Here is a 26902-nt window from a genome sequence, read left to right on the forward strand (position 1 = left end):
CAAAAATGTAGGAAACGCAGTAATAAAAATGGCTTGCCGTTAAAAAGAAACCCCAATATCAAATTTTTTTTAAAATTAAAAAAAAACAAACTGGCACTTTGAATTGATAAAAATTTTCAAATCAAAAATCTTTTTGCAATTTTACCCGTGGGGGATGGGGGTGAAAAAGCTTTAATTTGATACCTTTTTTTCTTCTATGAGAAAAGCTAAGAGTTATTATTTTCTGTAAAATTCGTCAAATTTTCAGAGGATCGTGATTTACTCGCCTAAAACCAGTTCGTGGAAAAAGGGGGAAAATTGGGTTTTGCGTGAAGGACCCCAATTTTTTTCAGTATTTTTGTTTCAATTAAAAACTAATGGCAAGTTTTGGGTTCTTTTAAATTTTAAAATTTAAAGGTCAGAAAAAAAGCTTTATTTTTTTTTAATCATTTTTGTAGGGAAAAGAGGAAAAAATAGGGTTAAAGAAAATTGAAAAAAAGATGGGTTTTTTCCCCTAAAAAAATTGTTGGGCGGCGACTAAAAAAAAAAAAAGGGTGCGGGTATCAATTTATGATGTATTAAAATAATTAATAGGTCCTAATATTAAAATTTTTATTTTTTGTTTAAAAATTGATAAACTTTTAGCATTTGTTTAAAAAAAAATAAATCCGGGAATTTTTAAAATGAATTACACCTTTAAAAAATTCTTAAAAACCTTTAAAATTTGGTCCCAAAATTGGGGGGGCCAGTACTTTCCAAAAAGCCTGACCATGGTGACCAAAACGTAATGGGTTAAAAAAAAAATTTTTTTCCTGACAGACATTTTACCGTTGTATTACCCAATAGAACCCGGTAAAAAAAGTGAGATTTCCCTCTGCACCAGAATTGAATTCGACCGCTTTTTTCTTCCGCTGCAGACCGTTTAAAAAAAAAAAAAGAAAAATTTGGAACAAGGGAGGCCCTCCCAAAGTCCCGTTATAGCATTTCTTTCAATTTGTATTTTCATTTTGGGGACCTTTTGTCAGACGTTTATTTTTCAATTTGCCCCATCATATCGAACAAACCTTGATAGATTTGTGAAAGTTAAATTCCAAATTTGACCATTTTTTTGATTCTGGCCACCTTTTGGGGATTTGTGAGTTGAAAGGCAGTGCAACCAGCCCTAGGTTTGATTTTTTTTATTTTGTTTCCCATTGGGGTATTTTAAAAGGGACTAGTTGTATTTTTTTTTAAGGACGAATAATCGCAGGGTAGCTTTCCGAAGGCCTCCCAAATATAAAAATACGGGGATTCAGAATTGTTACAGTTACCGATGAAGCTTTCCAATTTCGTGGGGGGCGATGGTTCCGAAAACCCCGGGCCTTTCGGTACAAACAAAACACCTGGCTGGAGGGGGGCTCTACTGTAGGTAGGGGCTATTCACAACTCGAGAAATAGTGATTTCAATCTCTATGTCTATCTTGAGCCGCTACCCCGCTTTTTGAGTCTTTTGGTTTAAAAAAAAAGACAAAAGTGCGAAGTTGTTAACTACCCAAAATCCATTTAAACACCGTACGGGGAAAATTTTAGGCTATTTTCACCCAAAAGGTGAAAACGTCCCCCAAATATTCCGGTTAAGGTAAAAAAAATTCCCCCCCACACTATTATCACCGTAAGTGAAAAGAAGGGCCCGCCCAAAACCGTTAAGTGAATTAGTCTCCCCCTTTTCAGTGTCGCCTATTTTTCACCCAAACGGTGAAAATCGTCCACCAAGATTTTTACCGTACGTGAAAAAAACCTCCCACATATCATACTGTAAGGTAAAAATCATCCACCAAAATATTACCCCCGGCGATAAAAGTCTACAACTATTATCAAAAATACGTGTAATCTCCGCAAAATTTTTAGGGTGGTGAAAAAAGTCACCCCCAAATATTATCACCGTACGCTGAAAATGTCCCCCAAAAAAAAATTAAAGGGGTGGTGAAAAAAGTCACCCCCCACTATTCACCGTAGGTGAAAAACCCTCCACCAGAAAAAAACAGTACGGTGAAAAAAAGTCTCCCCACTATTATCCCAAGTATGACCCTACGGTGAAAACAGTCCCGACCCCCCTATTACCCGTCCCGTGAATAATAAGCCCTTTCCCACCATATTACCGTAAAGGTGAAAATAGTGTGTCAGGCCTTTTTTCCCGCAAGATGAAAATCTCTCCCCCACTATTATCCCGTACGTGAATAAAAGTTCCCCCCATTAGGGGGGGGAAATATGTTCTCCCCGCACTATTATCAAATGTACACTGAATATTCCTTCCCAACCCTTATACCATCGTGAAAATCGTCCCCCAAGATATTACCGGACGGTGATAATTGTTTTCCCATATTTAAAAAAAGTAATGAAAATAGCCTGCCCACCGTTATGTGAATATAGTCTCCCAAATATTAAATGTAAAAAACTGAAATAAGCCTTTAGACACCATTTCACCATAAAAGGTGATTATGTGTCAGCATTTTCCAAACCCTAAGATGAAAATGTTCCCCCATATATCACCCTAGTCACGAAATAGCCTCCCCAAACCCTTTCACCATATGGTGAAAATTGTGTTAGGTAAATTTTACCGTAAGTGAAATCGTCTCCCCCATATTATCACCGTTTGATGATAACTTTCCCACCATTATAAGAAAATATGTGACCCCTCGTCTCAAAACCCTATTATGTGAACGAACCAGATGCTTAAAAGCCGAATTAAATGTTTAACTGGTCAAAAAATAAAAAAAGTGGGGAAAATTTAAAACCCCCAAAAAATAGTATCCCCTTCTTAATAAATCGTATAAAAAACCCCACGTCTGATATTTCTGGGGTATAAAACAAATTTTAAAATCTAACCACCCCACTTAATACCCCTTTTTAGGCAAGGGTCCCTATGTGTCCTTCCCCACTATTTCCAAACCCTGCAATGAATAAGCCCTTCCCCAACCATTTCATGGGACAGTGAAAAAAAATCTCCTGCACGATTTCACCTACGCTGAAAATTTGCCCCCAAAAAAATTAGGGTTTTTTTTCACCGTCCGTAATATTTTGGTGGACGATTTTCAATGTACGGTGATAATAGTGTGGGAGACTTTTTTCACCATCCCGTAATATTTTGGTGGACGATTCTCAGTGTACGGTGATAATAGTGTGGGAGACTTTTTTCACCGTCCCGTAATATTTTGGTGGACAATTTTCACCGTACGGTGATAATAATGTGGGGGACTTTTTTCACCGTACGAGTAATATCTATGTGGATGATTTTCACCGTACGGTGATAATAGTGTGGTAGTGGTAGACTTTTCACCGACCCGTAATATTTTGGTGGACGATTTTCAGCGTATGGTGATAATAGTGCAGGAGACTTTTTTCACTGTACGGTGATAATGGTGTGGAAGGCTATATTCAGTGCACGGTGATAATAGTGCGAGAGACTACATATGTGACCCTTCGCCTCAAAACGGTATTAAGTCGGGTTGGTTAAGATGTTGAAATTTGAATTTATAGCCAGAAATATCAGACGTGTGAGTTTATACGATTTATTGAGGAGAATGGATACTATATTTTGGGGTTTTAATGCCAACAGTTTATATTTTTGACGAGTTTAACATTTAATTCGGCTTTTAAGCATCTGGTTCGTTCCGACATAATACCGTTTTGAGACGATGGGTCACATATATTCATTATAATGGTGTGGAAAGCTATATTCATCGTACGGTGATAATAGTGTGGGAGACGATTTTCATCTTACGGTGAAAATAGCCTGACACACTATTTTCACCATACGGTGATAATGGTGTGGAAGGCTATATTCAGTGTACTACGGTGATAATAGTGTGGGAGACGATTTTCATCTTACGGTGAAAATAGCCTGACACACTAATCACCGTATGGTGATAATGGTGTGGAAGGCTATATATTCAGTGTACGGTGATAATAGTGTGGGAGACTATATTCACTATAACGGTGGGCAGGCTATATTCACTGTACGGTGTTAATATTGTGGGAGACAATTATCACCGTACGGTAATACTTGGTGGACGATTTTCACCGTATGGTGATAATGGTGTGGAAGGCTATATTCAGTGTACAGTGATAATAGTGCGGGAGACTACATATATTCATTATAATGGTGTGGAAAGCTATATTCATCGTACGGTGATAATAGTGTGGGAGACGATTTTCATCTTGCAGGGAAAATCGCCTGACACACTATTTTCACCGTACGGTAATAATGGTGTGGAAGGCTATATTATTCACTGTACGGTGATAATAGTGGGTCTGACTGTTTTCACCGTACGGTCATATCTTGGTGATAATAGTGTGGGAGACTATTTTCACCGTACTGTTATATCTTGGTGGACGATTTTCACCGTACGGTGATAATAGTGTGGGTGACTTTTTTCACCATCCCGTAATATTTTGGTGGACGATTTTCAGCGTACGGTGATAATAGTGTGAGTGACTTTTTTCACCATCCCGTAATAATTTGGTGGACGATTATCAGCGTACGGTGATAATAGTGTGGGAGACTTTTATATCGCCTTACGGTAATATTTTGGTGGACGATTTTTACCGTACAGTGATGATAGTGTAGGAGGCTTTTTTCACCGTACGGTAATATCTTGGTGGACGATTTTCACCGTCCGGTGAAAATAGGCTGACACTGATAATAGTGTGGGAGACTAATTCACTATAACGGTGTGGCAGGCTATATTCACGGTACGGTGATAATAGTGTGGGAGACTTATTTTTACCGTACGGTAATATCTTGGTGGACGTTTTTCACCGTTCGGTGAAAATAGCCTAAAATTTTCACCGTACGGTGATAATGGTATCTTGGTAGTTAACAAACTTCGCAGCGTTTGTCTGTGTTGAACCCATGACCTCAAGAAGTCGGGGGTAGCGGCTCAAGATAGACATAGAGATTGAAATCACTATTTATCGAGTTGTGAATAGCTCATACTCATACAGTAGAGCCACGCCCTCCCCAGCCAGGTGTTGTTGTTGTACCAGAAAGGTCGCGGTTTCAAGACCTCATCGCCACTATGAAATTGGAAAGCTTCATCGGTAACTGTAACCAATTCTGAATCCGCCTGTATTATGATAGCTTTGGGAGGCCTTCCGAAAGCTCATCATGCCGAATATTCGCTCCTTAGAAAAAATACAACCTAGTACCTTTAACTACCCCTAATAGGAAACAAAATAAAACAAAATCAACCCTAGGACTGGTTTGCACTGCCTTTCAATACCTCAAAAATCAAAATGGCGGCCGAGAATCAAAACAATGGTCAAATTAGGAAATTTTTAACTTCCACAAATCTATCAAGGTTTGTTTGATATGATGACAAATTGAATAAATAAACGTCTGACAAAAGGTCCAAAGTGAAAATACAAATTGAAAGAAATGCTATAACGAGGAGCTTTCGGGAGGCCTCCCTTGTTCTCAGCAAACTTTTTCTTTTTTTTTTTTTAACTGGTCTGCACGCAGGAAGAAATGATGTCGGGTCGAATTCTAATGGTCTGGATGCAGAGGCACATACGTCACAGTTAGTATCCTGGCTTCTGATTGGCTAATACATACGGTGAAAATAGTCTGTCAGGTGAAACATTTTTTTTTAACCCATTACTGTTTTGGTCACCACGGTCATGGCGTTATTTGTGAAAGTAGCTGGCTAATTTTGGTACCATAATTTTAAAGGTTTTCAAGCAAGCTTTTTAATGGTGTATTTCATTCTTAATTCCTGATGATTGTATTTTTTAGAAAGCAAATGCTAAAAGTTTATCAATTTTCAAATCATAAGAATAAGAAATTTTAATATTATGGATCCATATTAATTATGTTTAATACATCATAAGAATTGATACACTCGCACACTTTTTTATTTTAGTCGCCGCCATCAACTATTCTTTTTTAGGACAAAAACCTCATCTTTTTTTCAATTTTCATTTAACCCTGATTTTTTCCATACTTACCATACATGAAAATGATTATATACGAAAATAAAGCTTATTTTCTGACCTTTAATTTAAAGTTTAAAATGATACCCAACATTGCCATTTATTTTTTATTGAAACACAATTACTGAAACAATATGTGGGGCGCGTTCACTGCAAAACCTAACTTCCCGATCGCCACGAGACGATAGTTTTGAGGCAGCAGTGAGATCACAGATTCACTCTGTAAATTGACTGAGATTTTCACAGAAAATAGATAACTCTTGAAGCTTTTCTCATAGAGAGAAAAGTAGGTATCAATTAAATGCTTTTCAGCCCCATCTACCTGACTGGGTCAATTGCAAATTAATGTTTTGAGTTGAAAAATTTTCAAGTTCAAAGTTGGTTTCTTCATGTCTCATGTAGTGTTTCAGAGCTATTCGGCCCATGAGCAGGCGTTTATCCCACTTTCTATAGTGTGAAACAGACAGTAGTAATGGATTGCTACCATTTGAGTAGTACAGTGGTCTGTGCAAAGTGCTTTCCACCAGATCTAACAGATAGAGCTACTGATCACTGCTGGGTGGATGGGGGGGGGGGGGGGGGATCGATTCGGTCCCATTGCATGTGAATCAAGTGCTCTACTAGCTAATCTGTCGATTTTGTGGGAATAAAATAGAATGAAATAACTATATATTACTTTATATAGCGACACAACACATAATGTAATATTAGATATCTCCAGTATGTTGGTAATCATAAAAATAGAGCCTATAAGAAGGGAAGCATGTTTTTTCTGCTAATTTGCAAATGACATTTACAATAACACAAATACAAGTGACATTCAGTTCTTTTGTGGATTTTTTTTTCTATTCTTCTTAACAACATAATTAGTATTAGATATCTCCACAGGTCAGATGGATCTGTAGTGTAGTGAGTAGTGGTGAAGTTGTTTGAGCCTGAACTGGAAGGTCCGGGTTCAATCACTTGATTCAACGGGTGATTGAATTACCCTTAATTTAAGGAAGGTTTGCAAGTTACTATTATTATATGAATCTGTAAAATAGTTTTATAATTTTTAGATTGGCCAGTAATTCTGTGCTCGTTGACAAAAATATGGGCTGTACAGAAACAAATTTGAACCTACACATAGGGCAGGCATGACAATTTGAATGATGGGTTTTGACTGGAATGCGTTTTTTATTTAGTGATTTTGTATTCTGGCACTGTGCTATTTATCTTTGTTTTGGTGGTCTAACTGGATTTACGTGATGTATTCACGTTTTAACCGTCTGTTATTGGCTAAAGGAGGGTTTTGAACTCAAATGTCCTTGTTTAGTGTTTTGCTCTTTTACATTTTATGTAGGCATCCTGCATATATATTGTAGATGTTATAACATTCAGTTTTGTACATTACTATTAATGTTGATTAATCTAAATTTCAGATGGCATTCCAGTATCTGTAGTGGTTTTCGTGTTCAGCCTGGCAGCACCAAAGATGGGCAACTCAAAGGTTAAAGGGTCAGGGCCATGATTCAGCTTTAACTATAAAATCATTTCCTGGACATGATATTTGAGTGAGTAGAAATCCCATTAACATAACCTGACCCCAAAAAATGTGACCAATCTCAATGAAGCAGTATTATTTCGGGTTGGTGCTCAGGAAGTTAATATTATAAGATCATTGAAATCTTGCTTTTATTATTAATTTTTAAAATTTTCTATTGCTGTTGCACGAGCTTGAGGTGCATGCACTGGGACTGAGTTCGAAGTTGCAGGTATTAAAGAATATTACTATTACTACACTCCTCTCAATGGTCTCACCTGTTAGCATTTTTTTTTTTTTTTTACAATAATTGGTTCTCAAAGTTAACAAATCCTCATTTTTATTTATATATTATTGTTACTCTCAGGCAAATGAGCAATGAATAAATGGTCACAACACTAAACTTGGGAAAGTCGATGCAGTCAGGACGAATAATTTCTGAGCGCTGCCTAGCAGGTAACTCTATTATATCGCTCCAATAGAGCGACATCTAATGCCTGCTAAAATAAAATAGTGTATGGATGTATGTTTCATTCCAATGGCATATGGCAGAGATATTGTTTAATTAATTGTTTGTTGATGTACTAAGATAATAAAGCACAAAGGTGATTTTCTGCACTTCTGACAGTGCATCTTCACAGATCATATCTGGACTTGCGTTGTGCTAGTGCAGTCCATAGTTTTCGTTATCATTGAGGAGTGCTTTAGTCATCTTGGAAATAATGTCCCAAAAGTTGTGTCATCTGCATGTGTATGACGGTTTTCTATTTATAAACAAGAGTGCCGATGGTTTTCCTTGGATCTGCGGAAATCCGCGGTTTTGTTTGTTTAGAGGAGGAATTTCCTTCTTTTTAAAATTACAATTTCTCAAAACAATGTGAGAGTTGATGTGTGGTGGAACACACAGGTGCAGTTTCCCACTCTCCAGAAGTTAGCTAGAGTATCAATGATAGTCTATCATCTCAATTGCTCTAAAAGTGGGGTTTAGTGCAGTAGAAATGGGGCTTAAACGCAATCGTTCAACATTTTCCTACTTTTTCACTTTTTGTCACCACCAGCACTGAAACAAAAACAATTTCTGGGCTTTATTACACATGGTGCTTGACAGGGATGCCACCTTTCCGGTTTTTTTAACCACCAGCCGGTTTTAATCCGGAACCTCCGGTTTTTGTCCGTCGTCACTTTTAAAAAAAAAAAATTTTTTAAATGAAAGAAGAAGAAAAAAACTCACGATCGAGATTTAAGCCGGAACTTTTTCAACTTTTTCGCTGGGTGAATAATTTGGGCTGGTCGAATATTTGGGCACTTAAAAATGGTAGTTTATCTGCACCCATCCCCATCACAATTCCTCATTTAAAAAAAAATAAAAATTGATAAATAAACAGTGATTTTGAGAATTTCTCAATTTTTCCGCTGAATTTGCCGTGTCAAATGTTTCCCTCATAACCACAAAATCACCATTATGTCTTATGTCATATTTTGACACCTGTGCAATAGTCTCGTGAAATTTATAGATGGTCCCGTTTTTATGACGTCGGGCCAGACTGAATGGCACCAGATGTCACAATTGACACAGACGACCAGTGGTGTTCTTTGTATAAGAAGGTTGGACTTACATCTTATCCTTTACTTTAATTATTTAATGACCAGATAGGTTACGATTATTATGAAATTGCTAAAGGCTATAAAGGATTACTTCATCTTGTAGTGTATTAGCGTAACGATCCCTACCATGCACTATTTTGTAATATATGTAGATTGATTTTGTAAGATTTATACTATTTATTGCCTATCAGGATTATAGTTTGACATGCCAAGTCACGTTTAATCACTGCTGACTGTTATAAAAGAAGAGGTAAATTAGAGAGAAAGAGGAGAAGGGGACGAGGAACATCGGACAACCAGTCAGTTGTGTTGACTCTAGCCATGGCATTCAAGGACAATCCGAATTTAAGGTAACTTAACGATTGCCGAGCTAAATAACAATAAGAACTAAGGAACTATGTAATCTAATTTAAAGACTAAAGAACTAAGATAAAGAAGATGAAGTTCATTAGGTTAAGGATAGTATGATGGCCATAAAATATTAAAATGTAGAACGTTTGATTAAAATATTTAAGAAAGTAAATAAACATACAAGATTTCAAGAATCTGTTTTTGTTGAGTGAATTTTTTTTATTCCAACACAACAAAGTAATAAAACTATACGATCATAATAAACAAAACTAATATATGTAGATTAACAGTCGAATATAAAGTTAATTTGGTGCCGTGACTTTCCAGGATCTTGTGTTAGATTTCATTGTGAAATTCTGACTTCTAGGAGAATCAGGTTTGGGGATATGTTTAAAATTAATATGCGATAATCATTTTTTAAATTAAGTTTTTTTTTATATAAAGATATACAGAATTGTTACTGCCATTATAATAATAATAACAATAATAATAGTTAACAAAAGATTTAAGAACAAAACAAGTAAATAAGAATGGCGGACCAAAATGCGGTAGTGGGACTAATGCATACAATGGATGCACTTTCTAATGCAATTGCCAACAGTGCAATTGGTTCTCTTATTGAACCTTTCTATGGGGATCCGAATAAATTTAAGGAATGGATGCGCTCAATTTCTAAGTATGCTACATTGAATGAGTTAGATGATGGAAAGAAGATAAGGGTAATGATGTTAACAGCGAGAGGACCTGTTGTTGACTTTTTGCATAGAAGAAAGGAGGCTAATCCACAAATTACATTTGAGGAATTGCAGAGTGAGGTAACGGCCAATTTTGCACAGGTCACCAATAGTGAACACGCCCATGTTCTTTTACGTACAGTCAAACAAAAGTTAGGTGAGCCTATCAGTATTTTTGCTGAAAGATTATATGGACTGGCAGCCGATGCATATAGACAAGCCGACACTAGACAACCAGAGGCTAGGCAAATTGTTGAAAAACAGCTGATAATGTACTTTACAGATGGGTTGTTAAGCCAGAGAACTAAATACAGAATCATTAGGGAAGAACCGCGAACCTTAGCTGAATGCATAACTATTGCCATGAAAGATCAAAATGTTGAGAAGAGATTTCAACTGAGAGTAGGTCGTCAGGGTGGAGTAGAAAATAGACATGTTGAGCCGATGGATACGAGTCACGTTAGGACTAAAAGAAATGGTTGGTTCAGAAATAATAATCAGGAAAATCAACAAGGAAGAGCACCTAATAGATTGGTTGCAGAAGTTGAAAGAAGAGATAATAGAAGATGTTATAACTGCAATAGTCCGAATCACCTTATCAGAGACTGTGACAAACCACGCAATAATGATAGGAGGGGGCGAGCAACTAATTACAGAAGATTTGCGGTAATTATAATGATGCCTCTCAAAATTCTTTAAACTAAATCACTCACTGGATGATGGAGTCCACTCAGTGAGAGGAAACAGTAGTCGTGTTCTTGAAATGTCGTTTTCACATAGAAATGCGTACAGTAGAATAATTGTAAAATTACAAGCAGTACAATTAAGGGGATTGATAGATACAGGAGCGGAAGTATCATTGATAAACAAAAAAAAATTATGATAATTTAAAATATAAACCTCAGTTAAAAAGAAAACACATTAATTTACAATGGTACAAGTGGTACACAGATGAAGGTTGCAGGGACAGCAAGCCTTGATATAAAGGTAGGGGGAATCAAGTTCACCCATGAATATTTTGTTACCAGTAATTTGAATCGTAACCTGATAATAGGTAGGGATTTTTTTTAGAAAAGAATGATGCAAGAATTTATTTTGATTTAAGGAAATCAAGGTTAAAAGGTGCTTATGTTTCGTTAGAAAATGATGCGTTTATTTCGTCAATTTCAAGGATAAGTAAAACAACAGTGTTGAAACCACAAACAGTATATATGGTACAAGCTAGTATAAAACAAAATCCTTTTATCGATAAGAGTGATACATTACAATTACAACCAGCAAATCAAGGATTTGTTTCATCTCAACCAGAACTAGAGATTAGTCAGGGTCTTATTACACTTACAGATAAGTGACGATTTCCAGTACAATTTACTAATTGTTCAAATAAAACAATTAAGTTGAGAAAAGGATGTATATTAGGGTCATTAGAAAAGGTTAAGGTGATAAATTCGGTTCAGTATGACAAATCAGTAGGACAAGGAGAAAATAATACAGCAAGTGTTTCAGACGAAGAATTTAAAAGTTTTATACAAGTAGCACCAGAGAATAAAACTTTAGTTGAAGAATTATTAATGAAAAATAAAGATGTATTTGCTTTTTGTGATGAAGAACTGACAGGCACAAATTTAGTAAAAGCGGAAATTGAAGTAGATGATATGACACCAATAAATTTAAGGCCGTATAGAGTACCGTTAAATCAGCAGTCGGCAGTTAAAGAAAATATAGATGAAATGTTAAAAGCTAATATAATACGCCCCGTCATTTTCTCCATGGAACTTTCCATGTGTTATAGTGGAGAAAAAGCCCAATTCAACAGGAGTTTGCCCTAAGCCACGCATCTGTGTAGACTTTAGGAAATTAAATGAAAGAATAAAATTGAGATCTTTCCCGTTGCCGCTCATTGATGATTTGTTGGCCTCATTGAACGGATGTACTTATTTTACTTAACTGATTTACGCTCTGGGTTTAATCAGGTGTTTTGTGATGAAAAAACGTCAGAAATTTTAAGTTTTTCTTTATTCTGTGGAAAATATCAGTATAATAGATTACCATTTGGACTTGGAATTGCGCCATCTACATTTCAGCGATTAGCAAGTAAACTATTAGCGGGGATGGAAAATTTCGCAACGACATACATAGATGATATTTTGATATTTACAAAGGGTTCGTTACAAGATCATTTGGATAAAGTGCAATTAGTGTTTAACCGTTTGAGACAAAACGATTTAAAACTAAAATTGACAAAATGTGAGTTTGCAAAGAAACAAATAGACTATTTAGGATTTGTAGTGGACACGGATGGTGTTAGAGTAAAACAAGATAAGGTAGAAGCCATTAGATCATTACAGCCACCCACGAATGTTAGACAAGTAAGAGGATTTATAGGTATGGTGTCATGGTATCGCCAATTTATACCAAACTTTGCACAAATATCAGAACCTCTTGTTAATTTAACACGAAAGTATAGTAGATTTAAATGGACAGACGATTATAAGAAGGCTTTTGATTATCTAAAGGATAGCCTTAGACGGTGCCGTTATTATTTTATCCTGATTTAAATAAACCATATATTTTGTATACTGATAGCTCAGACAATTGTATTGGAAGTGTGTTGGTTCAGTTGGATGAGAATGGTCAGGAAAACCCAATTCACTTTCTTAGTCACAAGTTATCTCCGAGTCAAGTTAAATCTTATTCGACCTCTGAAAAAGAATTATTTGCTATATTTTATTCGTTACAAAAGTTGCGCTATTATCTTTATGCTAGTGAATTTGAGGTGAGAACAGATCATTTCCCTCTGAAATATCTATTTACTGCCGAACAGAAAAATAGAAGAATACAAAAATGGGCACTGTTTATTAATAGTTATAAATGCCCTATTTCATATATCAAAGGTAAAGAAAATACAGTGGCAGATATGTTATCCCGAGGTCCTCCAAAAGACGAAACAGTAGAAGATGAAATTGATTCGGATAATGAAAATTTTATTCAAAATTCTCCAATACCGATAGCGGCCATGAATACTAACAGAATAGATCCAACACCTATGAATGCAGGAAATGAGTTAATAGAATTAGAATTACAGAGAGATGTAGAACAACCGACAATAGATGATATTAATATCAAAACTGAACAAGACCAAGATGATGAAATTAAAGACATAAAGGATAAATTAGATAATAGAATTGCAGATAAGTCTTTACATAAGAGATTCATGATTGTGGAAGGAATACTATATTACGTATTACAAATTGATGATGACCCAGTGTTACGTTTGTTTATACCGAAGAAATTTAGACATGAAGTAATTGTCCAATATCATGATGACAATGGACATATGGGTTTAGATAAAACATTCAGTGCTATTAAACAAAAATATTGGAAAAATTTGTATAAGGAATTAAATGATTATATTGATAAATGTGTTAAATGTAAAGAAAGAAATTTACAAATTCAGAAAGCACCCTTAGTGAATGCTACGTTACCTAGCTACCCTTTTCAAGTAGTACACTGTGACGTTGCAGGACCTTTACCTTTAACTATTTCGGGCAATAAGTATATTGTTTCATTTGTTTGCGCATTTTCTGGCTGGATAGAAGGTTTTGCTTTACCAGATAAGTCATCAGAAACTTTAATAAATTTATTTTTAGAAGAATTTGTTATCAGATATTCTTGTTGCGAGCAATTTGTCACTGACAATGGAAAGGAAATGACTTCTGAAAAATTTGAGAAGGTTCTAAAATATTTAAACATTAAACATATCACCACTTCGTATTACCACCCAGAAGCAAAGAGCAAAGTAGAAAGAAGCCATAGGACGTTAAATGATATTATGTCAATGAAAATTAAGGATGATCCAGATTCATGGGATTTACATTTAAACCAAGTACTATTTGCAATGCGCACCAGTGTATCTAAAACAAGTAAATCATCTATCTTTTTCGATGTATTTTTACGACTTCCCATGTTGCCTTTAGATAATTTACTAGCTGTAAGAAGGAAAAATTACAGTTCAGATTATTATGAAACCATGTTAGAAAAACAGCATAAGGCTTTTATGTCTGTTCTTAAAAATACAAGAGAAGCCAGACGTAAGCAAAATGAAAAAAACAGAAGCAAGACTTAAAGAATTGGAAGTGGGAGATTGCGTATATTATGAAAATTATACAAGAAGTAATAAATTTGAAAGAAATTGGCATACTCATTATGTTATTTTAAAGAAAAACGGGCTGGTATCGTTTATAATTAAGAATTTATTAAGTGGTAGATTAGTAAAAGCTCATGCAAATTCACTTAGGTTAGCTAATTTAGAGTGGGAGGTTCCTAAAGAAAAAGGGAAGAGGTTACGAAAGACTCAATATGCTGAATCACCAGTAAACACTAGTGATAGTGAGTCGGAATCTCAATTAGTAGACAACCTTGCTGAAGACAGTGATAGTGACGAAACTATTAATTATGATCCAAATGAATATGAACTTGAATTTAGGTCAGAAGATGAGTCATTATCGGAAGAGGATCCAAACGAAGTGAGAGATAAGTTACAGACCTGCCGTTCATACCGATTAATCGGTATCATACCGATTTGCAAGACCTTTTTTTCGTATTTACCGATTTCCCGATTTACTTACCGATCGTACCGATTTCACCAAGTGACCAAGGGCCCGCAGCCCTCCACCCCTCTCTTTTACGTTTACTTTGTGCTTTACGTTGCACGTTAAAATTTTCAAGTCTCGTGAACTTTGACCCGTCCCGCGATACCTCGATAGATCACATGACGTAGCGAGCCTCTTTGTGATGCCCTCACACAGATAGAAAACACACACGGCGCGTTATTTAGTTTTCATTTCCTTTGTGAAGCGACAGCGAGCTGTACTGGTAAACCACCGCAGTCCCTGGCTTCTGACTCGTTACCAAGTGCCACCATCTTTAAATAAGTTAGTAGTCCGATTGCCAGATTGGCGTTGTGCGTGCCATTTTGGGTGTTGGGGAAAAATAATTAGGTGAGCAGCCCAACCGGATAATTTTACGTCTCATACTGATTTTTTGCCCCAGATACTGATTTTTTTACAATGTCATACTGATTTCCTTTTTCGTGAAGTGGCAGGTCTGAAGTTAGAACACAGACAAAGAAAGATTAAAACTAGTGATGACACTATAGAAGAAGAAACGCCTGTGTTTGAAAGGCAAAAGTTTGCTAGAACTACATCGTATGAGGCGGATAAGAGTAGTTCAGAGGAAATTGATCCTGAACCCATGGAAATTAATCACGTTGCCAAGGGCAATAATAGACATAATTGTAAACGTCAAAATGAAAGAGATAATCAAAATGAAAACAAAGACAAAATCAAGTCAATAATTAGTGCCATTGCTGCGGCGCTGTAAGTATCTACTGTAAGATTAAGACTCCAAGATAAGGGTAGGGCAATTAAGATGTCCGAGCGCACAAGTTATAAAAAGTTGTGGGTAATTTCCCAATCAAGAGTGACGCAAACCGATTGATAATTGTATATTTACATTATGCGGTTAGAGCATAATGAATCAAGAAAATTGCACTATAGGAATGCGTACATGTATTTTAAACCTAATTCTTTTGTAATATTTTAATTGTATAATGAATGATAAGATTTTATCTCATTTAAAATTAGATTAATTTTTGTTGATATTTATTCTGTAGAGTTGGTATGGCTTTGTCGTTGGAAGTGGTCCTTATACTCACTTGCTCTTTAACCATGACCTCCGCGTTGATTATAAGGCAAAATGTTGTATTTAATAAAATTGGAGACATATCAATTTCCAGAAGTACATGGACAATCACGTTAGTCATAGACTTTCAACCATATGAAAAGATACTTACTAAATCACTAAATGACATTAAAAGGATTACAAAAGGTGTAGCGGATGCCGCTCAGTCACATCATAAACACTATACAAATTATTTCTTATCTAGATTTGGAGCGTTAATGCATGAAGTAAAATTATTAAATCATACGAGGGAAAGAATTACTGGGGTGTTTAGAAAGTATGATAAATTGAGAAACCGAACAAAGAGAAGTCCATTTGGATTTATTGGAGATATAGCAAGTTCACTTTTTGGGGTGTCAACTGAAAAGGACTTATCAGGTATTCGTAAGGGCTTGAAGACATTAGAAGAGAATCAGAATAAAATAAGTCATGTGGTAGAAAAATCACTATCTATAATTAATACGTCACATAAACAAATAGTAGAGAATAGAAAAAGAATAAATCGTTTAAATACAGGGTTAGGAGAACTATTTGCTGATGTTGCTGCAGTTCAAAATCACACAAATAGAGAAATTGGAGAAATAAAAACGTTTTTGAATCTTTATCTTCAGCTTGAAACTGTAATAGACAATGCTCAAGAGATAATGATGGAAACCCTAAAACATGTTGAAAATTTACAGTTACAAATTGACATGCTTAGTACTGGAAATTTACCTCCAAGTGCTGTTTTACCAGAAGAGTTAATTAATATTTTTGGTCAGATAAAATCTAAGTTACCACCACATTTGAGATTACTTTTGATCCGTCACAAGAATTATGGAAATTTTATAGATACTTGAAATTCTCTGCTACATTTGACGAAAATAACATAATATGTTAGTAAAAGTACCGTTAGTGGATCTTCAAAGACACATGGAAGTTTATGATGTCATTAACTTACCACTACCAAATGCGGAAATGTATGCTAATGCTTCTGCAATAATTCAAAACCACAGACGGCATATGGTAGCTGAATATGTGATTGAGTCGAAAAATATAGCGATTAATATTGAAAGAACCAGATACATTATATTAAATCAGGAGGAATCTATCAGGTGCAGGAATTTAAACTTAATTGAGTGTGAATTCAAAAGTCCAATATTTCCTATAAATGTAAGCAAGTATTGCGTAATAGCCATGTTTATGAATGATAACTTAAAAATAAAAGAGTTATGTCAAACAATGGTGAAACCAAATGAGGTTTGACCATCAGCTAAATTTGTACCAGAAGGAATATGGGCGGTGTCAACAGTAAGACAATTGACATTCAGTTTAGTTTGTGAAACCAGTGACAAAGGGCAATTTGGACTGAAGTCTGTGGCTTTGCAACCTCTTTGGATTTGTTAAGATTAAATGAAGGCTGTATGGCCAATAATGAGTTCATTACCATTCCAGCTCATTACAACATTAATTCAATGCAAAAAATTCAGACTGAAGAAGAAGATTTTTCTAAGGAATTTTCCAAACAAACATTTCAATTATGGCAACCTTTATACAAGGCAGTACCTTCTTTTAATCACACTTGGATTGTGAGTAATCTAGAAAATATTAAGGAAATACATATTGACGATATGATAAACAACTTCACTCTTTAAAACGTTGGGATCGTTAGATGGCAGTATCGGACGTGGTTAGAGATATTGGATTGGTAACATTAGGAGTAATACTAGTATTTTGGTTTATCTTGGGTTAAAGTATAAGAATCAATTAAAGCAGTGGGCACCAAGTTGGATAAAATTGGACAGGTAGCTAAGCTGAACTGAAGAATATCCGTTGAAGTCGGAGGAAACATGTGGTTGAACGGAAGGAGCTGGAAGAGACCATTAAAGGCAATCTACCAACCATTATGAACGAAGCATGACAACGTCATAGAGTGTAAGGAAAAATTATAAATAATTTAAATTATATAAATAATACTAATGTTAAAATCCAGAATTTAGTTCCAATTAAATAAAATACTTCATGAATAAGGAACGATAAGGAAATTGAACAATAATTACATAAATAATTAAATAAAATGAATATAATAATAATAATAAAATAAATTTTTAAAGCTCGGAGGTTAGGTCGTGGTTTAATCAAGAGTCAAAAACCAATAAGGGAGTGGTAGTACCTTTCGGTGAGTGACTTAGTCAGGAGCCACTGGACCACACCATATTGAATTCACATACTGAGATGGTCCACTTCCCCCAACGAATTAAAAGTCGATGGTGAGATGTCCATGCTCACGCTGTCGCCTTCGATGTCTGTTTGGTGAGATGTCCATGCTCACGCTGTCGCCTTCGATGTCTGTTTGGTGAGATGTCCATGCTCACGCTGTCGCCTTCGATGTCTGTTTGGTGAGATGTCCATGCTCACGCTGTCGCCTTAGATGTCTATTGGTGAGATGTCCATGCTCACGCTATCGCCTTCGATGTCTGTTTGGTGAGATGTCCATGCTCACGCTGTCGCCTTCGATGTCTTTTGGTGAGATGTCCATGCTCACGCTATCGCCTTCGATGTCTATTGGTGAGATGTCCATGCTCACGCTGTCGCCTTCGATGTCTGTTTGGTGAGATGTCCATGCTCACGCTGTCGCCTTAGATGTCTATTGGTGAGATGTCCATGCTCACGCTATCGCCTTCGATGTCTGTTTGGTGAGATGTCCATGCTCACGCTGTCGCCTTCGATGTCTGTTTGGTGAGATGTCCATGCTCACGCTATCGCCTTCGATGTCTATTAGTGAGATGTCCATGCTCACGCTGTCGCCTTCGATGTCTGTTTGGTGAGATGTCCATGCTCACGCTGTCGCCTTAGATGTCTATTGGTGAGATGTCCATGCTCACGCTGTCGCCTTCGATGTCTGTTTGGTGAGATGTCCATGCTCACGCTGTCGCCTTCGATGTCTGGTGAGATGTCCATGCTCACGCTGTCGCCTTCGATGTCTATTGGTGAGATGTCCATGCTCACGCTGTCGCCTTCGATGTCTGTTTGGTGAGATGTCCATGCTCACGCTGTCGCCTTAGATGTCTATTGGTGAGATGTCCATACTCACGCTGTCGCCTTCGATGTCTGTTTGGTGAGATGTCCATGCTCACGCTGTCGCCTTCGATGTCTGTTTGGTGAGATGTCTATGCTCACGCTGTCGCCTTCGATGTCTGTTTGGTGAGATGTCCATGCTCACGCTGGCTCCTGAGATGTCTGGCTGTGAAATGTGAATATCTGGGATGCTGAGGAGGATGACTTGGCAGAGCTGTGTTCACAGACTTGAACAAGGACTTATATAATTTAAGATTGTAATTTTTTTAAAAAAAAACCGTACGTTGATGAAGCATACAATATATGTGTTAATTGATTATTCAAGGTCTAATGAGACAATTGATCTCTAAATTGACTGCAGAGGGTTATAGTATAGACTCCAGTAATTGATAAAATATGATTAAGGATGTGTATTTACAAGCTTAATAATAATACTACATGATAAAATGTGTTCTGACAACTATATATAGATAAGCATTATCTTTTGGATTGTCGATTTTATGGATAAAATATTGAATGTAATTATTTTTTTACTAAGTTTTACATTGAAGAAATGCATGTGATGATAAGATTAAGATGTTACATTTTGAATTTTCTTACCTTAATTGGGGGAAGATATTAATACCAATGAATCAAGGTGATGGGATGTTAATAATGTATATTGAAATTTTTTTGAAAAAAATTTACTTTAGGTGAGGAAGGAATATAAGAAGGTTGGACTTACATCTTATCCTTTACTTTAATTACTTAATGACCAGATAGGTTACGACTATTATGAAATTGCTAAAGGCTATAAAGGATTACTTCATCTTGTAGTGTATTAGCGTAACGATCCCTACCATGCACTATTTTGTAATATATGTAGATTGATTTTGTAAGATTTATACTATTTATTGCCTATCATGATTATAGTTTGACATGCCAAGTCACGTTTATTCACTGCTGACTGTTATAAAAGAAGAGGTAAATTAGAGAGAAAGAGGAGAAGGGGAATAGGAACATCGGACAACCAGTTAGTTTTGTTGACTCTAGCCATGGCATTCAAGGACAATCCGAATTTAAGGTAACTTAACGATTGCCGAGCTAAATAACAATAAGAACTAAGGAACTATGTAATCTAATTTAAAGACTAAAGAACTAAGATAAAGAAGATGAAGTTCATTAGGTTAAGGATAGTATGATGGCCATAAAATCTGGGTGGGGTTCCGACCTCCCATAGTGGGCAGGGAGGTACTTACTGTGTCTTCTATCCCCCTGTACCTGCTTTTCAATTGTTTCCTGTCATTGTCTTGGAATGAGATTACTTGGTTTTGTCCTGATCCTTGCCGGAGTTCCTTAGCTGGGAGGGATATAGTCAATAGTCGAATGTATAGTTATAGTTTTGGAAGATGATATTTTTTTCCTTGTAAATCATCTCTCTGTTATGCATTGTATTGTGTTTAGTTTACATATTATATTATAGGATTAGTAAACATTTGAGTGTATTCCTTTTAGTTGGGACCTGTGCTTGTGTCTGGATGAGATTTTTAGGTGATCTCAAACTAAGTACTTTGACAGTGTGCTCTTGGAATCTACACCTGTTCCCTATTTGAACCAATTCCCCTTTGTCTTACATTTTCTTTTGTGCTTTAATTGTAATTCTAGAACTTTTTACTATCCCATTTTCTTCCTTTTTACTGGCGCTGATATGACCTTAATGTGTTGCAAGCGCTGTAAAACCCTTAAAAACAAAAACAAAACAATGGCCATAAAATATTAAAATGTAGAACGTTTGATTAAAATATTTAAGAAAGTAAATAAACATACAAGATTTCAAGAATCTGTTTTTGTTGAGTGAATTTTTTTTATTCCAACACAACTAAGTAATAAAACTATACGATCACAATAAACAAAACTAATATATGTAGATTAACAGTCTAATATTTGATTAGCAAGTTGATGGTTGAAGGGGAAGGGGAGGGACAATTATATATCTCTCTCTCTCTCTCTCTCTCTCTCTCTCTCTCTCTCTCTCTCTCTCTCTCTCTTTCTATCTCACTTTTCCTCTTTCCCTTTGCCTTTCTTTCCATTTCTCTTTTCTTTTTTTTTTTTTTTGATATAGAATTCCTAAGATCAATTCATAAATTATTCTGGTAGAGAAGTCTCTCTCTCTCTCTCTCTCTCTCTCTCTCTCTCTCTCTCTCTCTCTCTCTCTCTCTCTATTGCTATTATTATCACTGAATAAAAAACACTCACCAAAACCACTACATCATCTCTACCACCACTACTATTACAACCACCACCACTTCATCCCTACCAACACTACTACTACAAATAACACCACATCATCCCTACCACCAGTACTACTACAACTACCATCACATCATCATTCCTACCACAACTATTACAACCACCACCACACAATTATCTCTAAAAGACCACCACCAAATCATCATCCCTACCACCACTACTACTACAACCACCATCACATCATCATCTCTAAGACCACTACTACTACTACAATCACCACCAAATCATCATCCCTACCACCACTACTACTACAACCACCATCACATCATCATCTCTAAGACCACTACTACTACTACAATCACCACCACATTATCATCCCTACCACCATTACCACATCATCCCTACCACCACTCCTACTACAACCACCACCACACCATCATCCCTAGCACCACTACTACTACAAATAACACCACATCGTCCCTACCACCACTACTACTACAACCACATCATCAACCCTACTACCACTACTACAACCACCACCACACCATCATCCCTAGCACCACTACTACTACAAATAACACCACATCGTCCCTACCACCACTACTACTACAACCACATCATCAACCCTACTACCACTACTACAACCACCACCACACCATCATCCCTAGCACCACTACTACTACAAATAACACCACATCATCCCTACCACCACTACTACTACAACTACCACTACATCATCATTCCTACCACAGCTACTACAACCACCACCACACAATCATCCATACGACCAGTACTACTATAATCACTACCACATCATCCCTACCACCACTACTACTACAACCACCACCACATCATCATCCCTACTACAACCACCAAATGTAATTACACTTTCAACTTTTGAAATTCTCCGAGTCGTGTCAGAAATTTCTGCGAGACAAATTTTGGATCGCATCTCAGTGAATTTGAGTGAAGTTTAAATTTATAGGTTATGGTTGCGTGGGTGGGTCATGATCTTCACAATGAAAAATGTTCTCCTTTTATGTGACCAGTCATTCTCACCCCTGATAGCTATTGATATTAATTTTCTATATTTTGTTTTCAGCACCTTATTTTATCAATTTGAAAACTGTTAACTCTCCTTTCTTTTGTGTGTTATTTGCTCTCAATTGAAATAATAAGTACTGAAATAATATTCCAAATTTGATATTTTTCAAATCCCTACAAAGCCCTTGACATTGATTTGTATCTCGTCCGCGCAAGTTTTCAGGCTTTTTTAAAATTTGCCTGGTGGCATCCCTGTGCTTGAGTTTTTCATCAAATTTATTTGACGCATTGATCAATGATTCAGTGTTTGATTTGGATTGATAGCCTATCAGAAGATTTTCAATGTAATCTTGTGTTCCTCTGCTTGGGTTTCAACAAGGGTATCTCAGCTGTAAAGCCTTTTTTATTCCACTTTGGCAAGAATGATTGCAATTTGAGTTAATCTGTTTTTGTCATGGGTGTATTTTTCTAGAATTCGAATGATGGATTGGTGGTCCCAATCTAAAATAGTCAAGATTAATCTCAATAGATTAATAGACTGCTCATTTATTTAGCACTTATCAATCTAGGGGGATCTTTGGCTCCATATTTCCAAGCCTTGTTTACACCACCATTTGTACATCGTCACCTCTTGGTTATTCATGAATAAATGCTGATTTCTCCAGATTACTTTCGTTATTAACCTATTGCCATTTTTTTCCCCTCAGATGCTTGTTTGTCCCTATCCTAGTACCAGACATTTTACTGATGAACAGCGAGCTGGTCATACTCAGCTTTGATGGAAGGAAAAAGGAGCCTCATGGGTTATCAGAGGTTTTTCAACACTGCTTACTCATTTGAATTTCAACACTAACTGGAGATGATTCGTTCTGTACTGTAGATGAAGTTTGTGATTCAATCAAAACGTTATATGTTGTGTACAAAGTTAAAACCATCATCTTGGACATGGAATTTTGCAGAGTTGACTCAAGGAGTTGTTACCTAACACCAGAATAGTCCTGTGTCAGTTCCTTGTTCATCAGCATTTCACAATAAAAAGCTTTGAGGACTTGATTCTGAAAGGAAAGAAGAGATTTTAAAAGCATGTGTTGTTGTAATCAGTAGAACAGTACAATGATTTAAAACTTGGGTTTTTTATTTAGACGTTGGTTATTTTTATAGACAATGGAACTCCTTGTTACTCTGTTGGATTTGATGTTTTCATTGGGAGTTGGGAACTTTTGGAAATTCAATCAGTGCTGTATTCCTCATCAACTGGGTTCCTGACCTCCCAAAGTGGACAGGGAGGTATTTGCTGTGTCTTCTATCCCCTGTTTTCCAATTGCATTCTGTCTTTGTCTTGGAATGAGATTATTTAGTTTTAATTTAAACATGGTTTGCACACATTTGAGTGTATTCCTCTTAGTGCCATCTTGTGCTGGTGTGCAGTGAAACATTTAGAATCTCAAAGTACAGTGATAGTGTGCTCTTGGAATCTACATCTGTTCCCTATTTGAACCATTCCCCTTTGTCTTACTTTTTCCTCAAGTCCTTTGAATTGTACATCTAGAATGTTTTTATTATCCAATGTTCATCCTTTTTACTGGCGCTGATATGACCTAAATATGTCGCAAGCACCGTAAACCCTTGAAAACATAAAAAATTCCTCGTCAACAGAAACAATTGTGTCATTACATGAGCTTTCATTAACTATTTGTTGTTCCCCTAGATGGGTATGCTGTAAACATATTACTATATAATAGGTAATGGGCGGTGATAGACTCAAATGTCATTGTTAGTTAATTTACTTTCTTTCGCTTGGTGAAGTTATGAGAAAATTCCATTTTTGCTCGTGTCAAAAGGGCTCGGTATATATTTGATAACCTGGAATTAAGCGACTTCTGAAAATATGGTGTTCCAATTATTGGCTTGGGCTATATATTTATTCTTTGACATTTTTTACAATTTAGTGGTAACTACCTTTAAGGATTTTACGTCACTTGCGACACATTTGACATGGGTCAAAGTTAGGTCATTTCAGCACCAGTAAAAAGGAAAAGATGTGTATTCTTATGCATTTTTGCTCTGGCATTTACGCATTTATTTTTTATAGTGTTCTTAAACACTTTAATCAGTTTGTTGACCTGGACGTTCATATCGGGAGTTTAGTATAATATTATCTGGGTGGGTTATCTCAGATTTAAAAGTGGATACTATTTATATTGTCTATAAAGAGTAAATTTAAATTATCTATTAATACAACACTGGTATGGTCTATTTGCCTATTATCAAATTTAGTGCTCTTAGGGAGGTCTTACTGTGTCTTCTTGTAAAGTGCTTTTAGCACATTAGTGGATATTGCTCTATATAAAAGCTCATTAAAAAAATAAATTCTATCCCCCTGTATCTGTTTTCCAACTTGCTTTCTGTCTTAGTCTTGGAATGAGATTACTTGGTTTTGTCCTCGTCCTGGCCGGGTGCCCTGGCTGAGAGGGGAAACAGTCAAATGTAAAGTTAGTTTTAGGAGATGATTTTTTTAAAAATTGTAAATCATCTCTTTGTTATGAACTGTATTATGTTGTCTTTATATTATATATATGATTTGTCAAATATTTTGAGTGTATTCCTATTAGAGTGGGAACCTGTGCTGGTGTCTGGATGAGACTTTTAGGTGATCTCAAACTAAGTACTTTGATAATGTGCTCTTGGAATCTACATCTGTTTCCTATTTGAACCAATCTCCTTTGTCTTACCTTCTCTTGGGTACTTTAATTGTCATTCTCGAACTTTTTTGCTCTCCCATTTTCTTCATTTATACTGGCGCTGAAATGACCTAACTTTGACCCATGCTAGATGTGTTGAAAGTGACATAAAACCCTTAACAGCAAAATTGTCTGACTTTATCTCGTGTGCTTTCAATTGAAAATCTAGAATTCTTTGACAATCCCATATTATTCTTCACACAGCTTTTCATAAATGTGTAGTATAATTTTGGACAAACATGAAAGTGAAATTGAAAATACTATAGACTTAGAGCTGTCAAAGATTACTGAGAAAAGTGCTGGGTGGGGATCCTGACCTCCCATAGCGGGCAGGGAGGTACATAATGTGTCTTCTATCCCCTTATATCTGTTTTCCAACATGCTTTCTGTCTTTGTCTTGGAATGAGATTGCTTGATTTTTTCCTGGCCCTGGTCGGAGTCCTGGCTGGGAGGGAAACAGTCAAATGCATAGTTATTGTTTTGGGAGATGATATTTTTTTCCTTGTAAATCATCTCTCTGTTGTGTATTATTATTATATTTATTTTGAATGTATAATGTAAGCATTTGAGTGTATTCCTCTTTGCTGGATTTTGTGCTTGTGTCCAGATGAGACTTATAGGTGATCTCAAACTAAGTACATTGGTGATAAGCTCTTGGAATCTACATCTGATCCCTATTGTTCACAGTTCCCCTTTGTCTTACTTCTCTTGGGTGCTTTCAATTGTAATCTAGAACTTTTTGACTATCCCATATTTTCTTCACCCTTTTATAATGTGTATATAACTTTGGACAACTGAAGTAAAACCCTTAAAAACAAAACAAACTGAGAAAAGTGTCGATGTTGGAGTGTGCCTGACAAAATTATTGAAAATGTTTGTGTTCAATTAGAAATATAAATTATTCCGTCTACTTTAATGCTGATAGGAGCCACTTGGAAGAAGCGCTGCGTCACGTGACCACTTTTTAGCGTTGCTTTAGCGTTGATCACTGGAGCCCACCAACTTCAATTTGATTTAAATTCTATATTATTATTATTCTATATTTTCAAACGGAATTGTGTTCAATTTATATGTTGTGAATTCATTCATCTGGATAGTGTCTATATTCGTAAAACTTGTGCAATTTTAAACAATAGTTAAACGCCTATTTATCGCCTGCCATCTCGGTCCCTTTGTTTACAAACAATGAACGCCATTTTTGGTTCCGAGTCAGTGATGGAGAAAGAAACAATCGAGAGTAGCCGAGCGGACGATAAGAAAGGGAAAGGAGGTGGTGAAGTGAAAGACGGAGCGAGCGAGAAGGAATGTGTTGGGAAAGGAAGTGTAAGAGGTCTGAAGGGGAAAGGTAAAGGAAAGAAAACGGAGGGGAGCAGTTACGGTGCTGGTAGTAGTAGCGTTGGTAGCAGTGAACTGGACTTTAATGAAATAAAACAACAACTCAGTGTGTTAATGGGATTGGTGCCAGTGGTGAGCCAAATGAAGGAGGCCTTTGAACGTTTTAATGAAATGGAGGAGGAAGATGCTAATGTCAATATTGGCCTTTCGCGGCCAATATGTAATGATGACATTGAGTCTGATCTTTCGTGATCAGGCAGTAAAGATGTAAGTAATGCTGACCTTTCGCGGTCAGGCAGTAAAGATGTAGAATGTAATGCTGACCTTTCGCGGTCAGTTGATGTGGTGCCAGGCAGTAGTAGAGATACAGGGATGATGGAGCAGGCATTCTCATATTTCGAGAATGTGGTAGGTAGGACAGAAGTGAAAGGGAAGGTGCTGGCAGAGAATGTTTCAACTGGTGTTACACAGGTTTTATGTGACGGTCTGCCCAAGGATACGATTACTGCTCTCTCTGAAAAATATCCAGTGCCAGCAAACTGCTCTAGACTAGAGGTTGTCCAATGCATTGAGGAGGTTTTTAAACAGATATC

General features: G+C 36.3%; 1 protein-coding gene across 3 annotated transcripts; it reads left to right on the forward strand.

The window, feature by feature from the left end:
• Window positions 1–4028: 4028 nt before the first annotated feature.
• On the forward strand, window positions 4029–26902 carry LOC144962026 (uncharacterized). 3 transcript variants are annotated; one of them, XR_013643348.1, is made up of 5 exons: window positions 4029–5591; window positions 7371–7502; window positions 7839–7927; window positions 9268–9426; window positions 22941–25102. XR_013643348.1 is itself a non-coding variant. In XM_078895014.1 (5 exons), exon 5 carries the CDS (start codon window positions 26160–26162, stop codon window positions 26559–26561), a length of 402 nt encoding a protein of 133 aa, XP_078751140.1. In that variant the 5' UTR covers window positions 4033–5591; window positions 7371–7502; window positions 7839–7927; window positions 22941–25270; window positions 25809–26159; the 3' UTR covers window positions 26562–26902. The 3 variants fall into 3 exon arrangements, 2 of the variants coding, with proteins under 2 accessions (XP_078751140.1, XP_078751141.1); XM_078895014.1 differs by lacking the exon at window positions 9268–9426 and adding an exon at window positions 25809–26902 and having other exon boundaries at window positions 4033–5591; window positions 22941–25270; XM_078895015.1 differs by lacking the exon at window positions 9268–9426 and adding an exon at window positions 25809–26902 and having other exon boundaries at window positions 4033–5537; window positions 22941–25270.

Source organism: Berghia stephanieae, unplaced genomic scaffold (genome assembly GCF_034508935.2).
Source record: "Berghia stephanieae isolate SIO BIC M18660-M18661 unplaced genomic scaffold, UCSD_Bste_1.3 scaffold55, whole genome shotgun sequence".
In the NCBI taxonomy this organism is placed as follows: Eukaryota; Metazoa; Mollusca; class Gastropoda; order Nudibranchia; family Aeolidiidae; genus Berghia; species Berghia stephanieae.